The sequence below is a fragment of the Pelodiscus sinensis genome, unplaced genomic scaffold, assembly GCF_049634645.1.
Source record: "Pelodiscus sinensis isolate JC-2024 unplaced genomic scaffold, ASM4963464v1 ctg200, whole genome shotgun sequence".
Taxonomy (NCBI): Eukaryota; Metazoa; Chordata; order Testudines; family Trionychidae; genus Pelodiscus; species Pelodiscus sinensis.
In genome coordinates, this window is record NW_027465904.1 from 112,452 (window position 1) to 121,995 (window position 9,544).

At 76.4% G+C, this 9,544-nt stretch overlaps 1 protein-coding gene across 1 annotated transcript in view; it reads left to right on the plus strand.

The window, feature by feature from the left end:
• The window catches only part of LOC102446201 (SCO-spondin-like), a gene marked incomplete at its 5' end in the record, with an annotated part of 121,166 nt that extends 112,445 nt beyond the window's left edge, over window positions 1-8,721 (plus strand). The window contains 11 exon segments of the mRNA XM_075916335.1: window positions 997-1,149; window positions 2,342-2,388; window positions 2,472-2,642; window positions 2,720-2,875; window positions 4,560-4,718; window positions 5,291-5,320; window positions 5,323-5,417; window positions 6,647-6,777; window positions 7,671-7,717; window positions 8,421-8,600; window positions 8,603-8,721. Coding sequence (XP_075772450.1) covers window positions 997-1,149; window positions 2,342-2,388; window positions 2,472-2,642; window positions 2,720-2,875; window positions 4,560-4,718; window positions 5,291-5,320; window positions 5,323-5,417; window positions 6,647-6,777; window positions 7,671-7,717; window positions 8,421-8,600; window positions 8,603-8,706 — 1,273 coding nt within the window.
• Between the last annotated feature and the right edge of the window lie 823 nt (window positions 8,722-9,544).

Consider the following 9,544-nt stretch of genomic DNA (forward strand, 5'->3'; position numbering starts at 1 on the left):
GGTGCCGGCTGTGGGGGGAACGCCCAGCAGGGGGCGCTCTGGGGAGGGGCGGGGTGCCGGCTGTGAGGGGAACGCCCAGCAGGGGGCACTCTGGGGAGGGGCGGGGTGCCGGCTGTGGGGGGAACGCCCAGCAGGGGGCGCTGTGGGGAGGGGCGGGGTGCCGGCTGTGAGGGGAACGCCCAGCAGGGGGCGCTGTGGGGAGGGGCGGGGTGCCGGCTGTGAGGGGAACGCCCAGCAGGGGGCGCTGTGGGGAGGGGGCGGGGTGCCGGCTGTGGGGGGAACGCCCAGCAGGGGGCGCTGTGGGGAGGGGCGGGGTGCCGGCTGTGGGGGGAACGCCCAGCAGGGGGCGCTGTGGGGAGGGGCGGGGTGCCGGCTGTGAGGGGAACGCCCAGCAGGGGGCGCTGTGGGGAGGGGCGGGGTGCCGGCTGTGGGGGGAACGCCCAGCAGGGGGCGCTCTGGGGAGGGGCGGGGTGCCGGCTGTGGGGGGAACGCCCAGCAGGGGGCGCTATGGGGAGGGGCAGGGTGCCGGCTGTGGGGGGAACGCCCAGCAGGGGGCGCTCTGGGGAGGGGCGGGGTGCCGGCTGTGGGGGGAACGCCCAGCAGGGGGCGCTGTGGGGAGGGGCGGGGTGCCGGCTGTGGGGGGAACGCCCAGCAGGGGGCGCTGTGGGGAGGGGCGGGGTGCCGGCTGTGGGGGGAACGCCCAGCAGGGGGCGCTGTGGGGAGGGGCGGGGTGCCGGCTGTGGGGGGAACGCCCAGCAGGGGGCGCTGTGGGGAGGGGCAGGGTGCCGGCTGTGGGGGGAACGCCCAGCAGGGGGCGCTGTGGGGAGGGGCGGGGCTATGGCTGGGGCCCAGCCTCTGCACTTGCTGTCTCTAGTTGCGGGGGTGCAGCGCTGCGCCGAGGGCCCTTCCCCTGGCCCCCAGGCTCAGACCCCCCGCCCCCGCCCCCGCCCCACGGGCTGGCTGTGCCCGTCTCACGCTCCCCCCCTTCCTCTCCAGGACGCCGACCTCGGGCTCCTGGGCCAGGGAGTGCCAGAAGGAGCAGCTGGAGACGCGGCCCTGCCCCCAGGGGCCCTGCCCCCCCCTGTGCCTGCACCAGGGCTGGGAGCGACGCCTGGGCGACCGCTGGCTGCAGGGGGAGTGCCAGCAGTGGTCAGTGCCCGGGGCAGCCCCTCGGCTGGGCCCCCCCCGCTAGGGGGCCCGTAGCAAATGGGGCGGGGGGTGGGGGGGCTGAGAGCCGGGGCCCTGGGCTCCCAGCTGGGGGTCCTGCCCGGGGGGCCATTCTGGAGGGCCTGAGAGGCTGGGCCGCACCCCCCAGGGGACAGCGGCTCCATGGGCCTGAAGTGGGGCAGAAGACGCCGGAGACGCCGGTCAGCAGGGGGCGCCAGGGCTGGTTCCTGGAGAGACCAGCAGGGGGCGCCAGGGCTGATTCCTGGAGAGACCAGCAGGGGGCGCCAGGGCTGGTTCCTGGAGAGACCAGCAGGGGGCGCCAGGGCTGGTTCCTGGAGAGACCAGCAGGGGGCGCCAGGGCTGATTCCTGGAGAGTCCAGCAGGGGGCGCCAGGGCTGGTTCCTGGAGAGACCAGCAGGGGGCGCCAGGGCTGGTTCCTGGAGAGACCAGCAGGGGGTGCCAGGGCTGGTTCCTGGAGAGACCAGCAGGGGGCGCCAGGGCTGATTCCTGGAGAGACCAGCAGGGGGCGCCAGGGCTGATTCCTGGAGAGACCAGCAGGGGGCGCCAGGGCTGATTCCTGGAGAGACCAGCAGGGGGCGCCAGGGCTGGTTCCTGGAGAGACCAGCAGAGGGCGCCAGGGCTGATTCCTGGAGAGACCAGCAGGGGGCGCCAGGGCTGATTCCTGGAGAGACCAGCAGGGGGCGCCAGGGCTGGTTCCTGGAGAGACCAGCAGAGGGCGCCAGGGCTGATTCCTGGAGAGACCAGCAGGGGGCGCCAGGGCTGGTTCCTGGAGAGTCCAGCAGGGGCGCCAGGGCTGATTCCTGGAGAGTCCAGCAGGGGGCGCCAGGGCTGGTTCCTGGAGAGACCAGCAGGGGGCGCCAGGGCTGATTCCTGGAGAGACCAGCAGGGGGCGCCAGGGCTGGTTCCTGGAGAGACCAGCAGGGGGTGCCAGGGCTGATTCCTGGAGAGACCAGCAGGGGGCGCCAGGGCTGATTCCTGGAGAGACCAGCAGGGGGCGCCAGGGCTGGTTCCTGGAGAGTCCAGCAGGGGGCGCCAGGGCTGATTCCTGGAGAGACCAGCAGGGGGTGCCAGGCCCCATTGGTGGAGAACGCGGGCGGGAGACCTCAGCCCCCCGGGTGTGCCCGCCCTGACCCCTCCGTCTGCCCCTCCCCAGCGGCTGCACCCCGGAGGGCATCTCCTGCCAGGACGTGGCGTGTGCGGGTGAGTGTGGCCCCGGCCCCCTCCCCCGCCCCGCTACCTGCCGCCGTGGGGCGCCCGCCCGGCTCACCCGCCTGTCTCCCCAGTGCACGGCGCCTGGACGCCCTGGTCCCCCTGGTCCGACTGCCCCGTCACCTGCGGGCAGGGCACCCACGTCCGCACCAGGGCCTGCATCAACCCGCCGCCACGCAACCACGGCTCCCGCTGCGCCGGCCCCGAGGCCGAGGCCCAGAGCTGCACGGCCCGGCCCTGCCCCGGTGAGAGGCTGCCCGCGGGCGGGGGGGGGGGGGCACGGCTGCCAGCTGCTGACGCTCTGCCCTCCCCCCCCCCCCAGCACCCGAGCGGTGCGACTGGTCGGCCTGGAGCCCCTGCTCGCGCTCCTGTGGCACCGGGCTGGCCACGCGGACGGGGGCTTGCGCCTGCCCCGGCGCCCCCTGCAACGCCAGCGCCCGCCAGCAGGTGGAGCCCTGCTACCTGCAGCCCTGCGAAGGTGGGGCAGCGCGCTGGGGGGCGGGGGCCGGGTCCATTTCCTCAGGCTCAGCCTGGGGGGTCCCCCATCTCGCCCGCTGGGGGGGGCAGTGGAGCCGGGGGGGCAGGGTCCGTTCCCTGAGGGGTCCCCCATCTCGCCCGCTGGGGGGGGCAGTGGAGTGGGGGGGCAGGGTCCGTTGCTGGGGGGGTCCCCCATCTCGCCCGCTGGGGGGGGCAGTGGAGTGGGGGGGCAGGGTCCGTTGCTGGGGGGGTCCCCCATCTCGCCCGCTGGGGGGGGCAGTGGAGTGGGGGGGCAGGGTCTGTTCCTGGGGGGGTCCCCCATCTCGCCCGCTGGGGGGGGCAGTGGAGTGGGGGGGCAGGGTCCGTTCCTGGGGGGGTCCCCCATCTCGCCCGCTGGGGGGGGCAGTGGAGTGGGGGGGCAGGGTCTGTTCCTGGGGGGGTCCCCCATCTCGCCCGCTGGGGGGGGCAGTGGAGTGGGGGGGCAGGGTCCGTTCCTGGGGGGGTCCCCCATCTCGCCCGCTGGGGGGGGCAGTGGAGTGGGGGGGCAGGGTCTGTTCCTGGGGGGGTCCCCCATCTCGCCCGCTGGGGGGGGCAGTGGAGTGGGGGGGCAGGGTCCGTTCCTGGGGGGGTCCCCCATCTCGCCCGCTGGGGGGGCCAGTGGAGCCGGGGGGCAGGGTCCGTTCCTGGGGGGGTCCCCCATCTCACCCACTGGGGGGGCAGCAGTGGAGCCGGGGGGCAGGGTCCCCCCATCTTGCCCACTCAGGGTCAGGGCTGCAGTGAAGTCGGGGGGTGGGATCCGTTCCCTGAGGGGTCCCCCATCTCGCCCGCTGGGGGGGGCAGTGGAGCCGGGGGGCAGGGACCGTTCCCTGAGGGTTCCCCCATTGCTCGGGGGGGCTGCAGTGGAGCTGGGGGGCAGGGACCGTTCCCTGAGGGTTCCCCCATTGCTCGGGGGGGCTGCAGTGGAGCTGGGGGGCAGGGACCGTTCCCAGAGGGTCCCCCCATTGCTCGGGGGGGCTGCAGTGGAGCTGGGGGGCAGGGACCGTTCCCAGAGGGACCCCCCATTGCTCGGGGGGGCTGCAGTGGAGCTGGGGGGCAGGGACCGTTCCCTGGGGGTCCCCCCATTGCTCGGGGGCGGGGCTGCCCTGTGTCTTCGGGAGCTGGGGGCCGTGGTGTCTCAGACCCATGGGGTCAGGGCCCCGCAGCGCCCCCGCCCCTCAGGGCCCCCTCCCCTCGCAGGCCTGAGCCAGCCCCGGGGGGGGGGGGGGGGGTTAGAGTCAGCCCAGCCTGGGCTCTGTCCCTCCCTGGTCCTTCCTGAGCCAGCTCCCGGGTGAGAGCCCCCCGCTCCTTCCCCAGCCGGCACCGCCCCCCCCATGTGTCCCCAGGCCTTGGGTCGGCCCCGGACAGACCTGCGTACGGCCCCGGCCAGTCGCAGCTCAGAGACCCCCCACTGGGCAGCTGGGCACGGAGCAGGGGAAACCGAGGCACACGTTGGGCTGCTCCTCCCCGCCCCAGAGCACGCCTGTTGGAGGGGAAACTGAGGCCCGGGGGGAGGGAAGCGGCCAGCCCGGAATCTGTTCGGAGCAGCTCTCCTGGGGCTTGGCCCCTGCTCTGGGCTCCCGCCCTGCTGCGGCTGCCCTGGGCCCGGCCCCCTTGGCTGCCACGCTGGGCCCCTCTCCTCCCCCCAGGCGACTGCGGCTGGAGCCCCTGGACACGGTGGACCGAGTGCTCCTGCAGCCTCCTGGTGCAGCAGCGCTACCGCAACCAGCAGGGCCCGGGGCCCCGGGGGGAGCCCTGCGTGGGGCTGGACGGCCAGTTCCGCTCCTGCAACGCCTCCCAGTGCTCGGGTAGGGCCGGCCGTGGGGCAGGGCAGGGCTGGCGGGGGCGGGGCCCCGGGGGAGCTGGGGGGAGCCGTGGGGAGCTGGGGTGGGACCTGGGGGAGCTGGGGTATGGATGGTGGTTTGTGGGACCTGGAGGGAGCCGGGGGGAGCTGGGGTGGGGCGGGAGGAACTGGGGGTGGGACCTGGGGGGAGCTGTGGGGAGCTGGGGTGGGACCTGGGGAGAGCCGGGGGGAGCTGGTGGTGGGACTTGGGGGGAGCGGTGGGGAGCTGGGCAGGGCACTGGAGGAACTGGGGTGTGGTTGGGGGAGCTGGGCAGGGCACTGGGGGAGCTGGGGTGGGACTTGGGGGTGGCCCAGGGCAGGGACCTGGGGGGAGCCGGGGGGAGCTGGGGCAGGGCCCAGGCCAGGGGGCAGGAGTTGCCCTCCCCTGCCCCAGCAGCGTGTCCCTAGGAGGGGCAGCGCCTGGGGCCAGGCAGAGCCATTTGGGGCTGTGGGGCCCACGGGGGGAGGTGGCCGTGGGGCGGCGGGGGGGCCCCCTGCCCTCCCCGCTGGCGGGGCCTGACCCGGTGCCCCCCGCAGAAGCCAGCTGTGAGCCGCCCTTGGAGTTCCGGCCTGCGGCTCGCCCTGCGCCGGGCTCTGCGCCACGCTGCCGCGCCAGGACCTCTGCGCCGCCATCCCCGCCTGCCTGCCCGGCTGCTACTGCCCCCAGGGTGAGGGGCTCCCGCCCGGCCGCACCAGGGCTCCCCGGGGCACCGTGCCCACCAGAGGCGCCGGCGAGGGCTGGTCCGTACTGGGGCCCTCGGCGGCAGGGACCCACCGCCCAGGGCAGGTGCCCCTCCACGCGCCAGTGTGGGGGCTGAGCACCGGGGGGCGGGGGGCAGGGCGGGGGCAGGGCACCAGGGGACCGGGGCGGGCCAGGCACGGCCACCGAGGGGGCTGAGCACCGGGGGGCATGGGGCAGGGCGGGGGCGGGGCACCGGGGCACCGGGGCGGGCCAGGCACGGCCCCGAGGGGGCTGAGCACCGGGGGGCATGGGGCAGGGCGGGGGCGGGGCACCAGGGGACCGGGGTGGGCCAGGCACGGCCCCGAGGGGGCTGAGCACCGGGGGGGCATGGGGCAGGGCGGGGGGCGGGGCACCGGGGCACCGGGGCGGGCCAGGCACGGCCCCGAGGGGGCTGAGCACCGGGGGGCATGGGGCAGGGCGGGGGCAGGGCACCAGGGGACCGGGGCGGGCCCGAGGGGGCTGAGCACCGGGGGGCATGGGGCAGGGCGGGGGCGGGGCACCAGGGGACCGGGGCGGGCCCGAGGGGGGCTGAGCACCGGGGGGCATGGGGCAGGGCGGGGGGCGGGGCACCAGGGGACCGGGGCGGGCCAGGCACGGCCCCGAGGGGGCAGGGTTCGTGGGGTGCCGAGGATCTGGGCTGGGCGTGGACATTGCGGGAGAGCCCCCCTGTGACGGGTGTCGGGGTCCCCCCGGCCCTGCACCCCGGAGCAGCCAGACCAGGCCCCGCCGGCCGGTAGAACAGGGGGGTCGTCGCTCCCTCGGGGTACAGCCCCACAGACGAGATGCGGCTGCAGGAGTCGGGGCCAGGAGCCTCAGCCCCCTCGGGTGGGGGGGGCCATCGCCCCTCAGCCCCCAGCTTAGTCTGTTCCCTTCATGTTTCCCAGCCAGAAAACTGCCCCCCCAGCCCTGCCCCGCCAGGGGCCGCCCCCCCCCCCCCCTTGTCTCCCCCGGGAAGAGGCTTGTTCCCTGCCAGGCTGGGCCGGGGTGTCTGGGCCCAGTCCCCGTGTGGGGGAGTCCGTGGGAATCGCAGGGGACCTGGGCACAGAGCCAACCCCCCGCGCTAAGCCCCCCTCCTGCCCCGGGGGATGTGGGGAGTGGGCTGGGGGGGCCGCCCCACCGGGCTCTGGGGTGTAGCCCTGTCCCTGTGCCCGCAGGGCCTGGTGGAGCAGCGGGGCGCCTGCGTGCCCCCCCGCACAGTGCGGCTGCCTCCACCCCCCGCCCGGGCGAGGGGCCCCGCCTACCTGGCACCCGGCGCCCGCGTGCTGCTGGGCTGCAAGGAGTGGTGAGTGCGTGGCCAGCGGGCGGGGGACGGGCAGCGCTGCCCAGGGCGGTGGGGCCGCTCGCTGCGGGCGGGGAGGGGGGCAGCTGTGGGCGCGGGGGGGGCTGTGGGCGTGAGGGGGTAGCTGTTGATGCAAGAGGGGGAGCAGCTATGGGCGCGGGGGGCGTGGCTGTGGGTGCAGGGAGGGGGTGGCTGTTGGTGCAGGGGGGTGGCTGTGGGCGCGGGGGGGGGCTGTGGGCACGGGGGGGCTGTTGGTGCAGGGGGGCTGCCGTGGGCGCGGGGGGGGCATGGCTGTGGGTGCAGGGAGGGGGTGGCTGCTGGCACAAGGGGGTACGAGGGGGGTGGCTGTGGGCGGGGGGAGGGCTGTTGGCGCAAGGGGGGGCTGTTGGCGTAATGGGGTGGCTGTGGGCGCGGGGGGGCAGCCGTGGACGCGGGGGGGCATGGCTGTGGGTGCAGGGAGGGGGTGGCTGCTGGCACAAGGGGGTACGAGGGGGGTGGCTGTGGGCGGGGGAGGGCTGTTGGCGCAAGGGGGGGCTGTTGGCGTAATGGGGTGGCTGTGGGCGCGGGGGGGGCAGCCGTGGACGCGGGGGGGGCATGGCTGTGGGTGCAGGGAGGGGGTGGCTGCTGGCACAAGGGGGTACGAGGGGGGGTGGCTGTGGGCGGGGGAGGGCTGTTGGCGCAAGGGGGGGCTGTTGGCGTAATGGGGGTGGCTGTGGGCGCGGGGGGGCAGCCGTGGACGCGGGGGGGCATGGCTGTGGGTGCAGGGAGGGGGTGGCTGTGGGTGCAGGGGGGGGGCTGTTGGCGTAAGGGGGTGGCTGTGGGTGCAGGGGGGGGCTGTTGGCGCAAGGGGGCAGCCGTGGGCGCGGGGGGCACTGAGCAGCCCTGTGTCTCCGCAGCGTGTGCCAGGAGGGGGCTCTGCGGTGCAGCAGTGAGAGCTGCCAGGGTGAGTCCCCCCCCCCCCCCCCGGCGCCCTGGGGACCCTCCCCAGCAGGTGGCGCTGACCCCTGGGGCCGCGGCTGAGCCAGACAGACCCGGGCAGCTCTGGGCCCGGCTCGCTCCAGCACCAGCACCAGGCCGGTCACCATGGCTGGGGGGACCCAGTCTGCCCCCCATTGCTCCCCATTCCCTGCCCCCTGCCAGCCTGCCCCCCATCGCTCCCCACTCCTGCCCCCTGCCAGCCTGCCCCCCATCGCTCCCCATTCCCTGCCCCCTGCCAGCCTGCCCCCCATCGCTCCCCCACTCCCTGCCCCCAGCCGGCCTGCCCCCCATCGCTCCCCACTCCCTGCCCCCAGCCGGCCTGCCCCCCATCGCTCCCCACTCCTTGCCCCCAGCCTGCCTGCCCCCCGGGTACCCACTCCCTGCCCCCTGCCAGCCTGCCCCCCATCGCTCCCCACTCCCTGCCTCCTGCCAGCCTGCCCCCCATCGCTCCCCACTCCCTGCCCCCAGCCGGCCTGCCCCCCATCGCTCCCCACTCCTTGCCCCCAGCCTGCCTGCCCCCCCGGGTACCCACTCCCTGCCCCCAGCCAGCCTGCCCCCCAGCGCTCCCCACTCCTGCCCCCAGCCGGCCTGTCCCCCATTGTTCCCCACTCCTGCCCCCAGCCGCCTGTCCCCCATTGTTCCCCACTCCCTGTGGCTTTGCCCACTAGGCATGCTGCCCCTGAGCGAGTGGTCGGCCTGGACACCCTGCGCCCCCTGCCGGCCCCTCTCGGCTCTCGGCCCCGCCACGCTGGCCGTGCTCCTGGCCCAGCAGAGCGGCTGGCAGGACAGCGGGGCCCCCCCGCCGGACGTCGCCCCCCTGGCCTCCGTGCAGCAGCGCTACCGGGTCTGCTGGACCCCCAGACCGGCCTCCCCTGGGCCGGCAGAGCCGCCCTGTGCTCAGCTGAGCTGCAGCAGGAGCGGCTCTGCCCGGACCCCCCACGTCTGTGCAGGTAACGGCAGCCCGGGGAGGGGGGGGCGCGTGTGGGGCCAAGCAGGGTCCGGGAGTGGGGCAGGGCCCATGGACAGGGCATGTGTGCTCCCGGGCAGAGCACGTGTGGGGCTAGGCAGGGCCCGTGTGTGGGGCGGGGCTTGTGGGGTCAGGTAGGGCCTGTACGTGGGGCAGGGTGCATGTGGGATCAAGCAGTGCCAGTGGGCAGAGCGGGGTAGGGTGTCTGTGGGGCAGGGCAGCTCCTGGGGGCAGGGAGGGCTTGTGGGGGGCTGGGCAGTGCCCGTGGATGAGTCCCGTGGGCGGGGTGGGGTGAGGGCTGGGCAGTGCCCGTGGGCGGGTCCTATGGGCCGGGTGGGGTGAGGGGCTGGGCAGTGCCCGTGGGCGGGGTCGGGGGCTGGGCAGTGCCCGTGGGCAGGTCCCGTGGGGTGGGGTGGGGGGCTGGGCAGTGCCCGTGGGTGGGTCCCGTGGGCGGGGTGGGGTGAGGGCTGGGCAGTGCCCGTGGGCGGGTCCCGTGGGTGGGGTGGGGTGAGGGCTGGGCAGTGCCCGTGGGTGAGTCCTGTGGGCGGGGGGTGGGGTGAGGGCTGGGGCAGTGCCCGTGGGCGGGGTGGGGGGGGCTGGGCAGTGCCCGTGGGCGGGTCCCGTGGGCGGGGTGGGGGGGCTGGGCAGTGCCCGTGGGCGGGTTCCCGTGGGCGGGGTTGGGTGAGGGCTGCGCAGTGCCCGTGGGCGGGTCCCGTGGGCGGGGTGGGGTGAGGGCTGGGCAGTGCCCGTGGGCGGGTCCCGTGGGCGGGGTGGAGTGAGGGCTGGGCAGTGCCCGTGGGCGGGGTTGGGTGAGGGCTGGGCAGT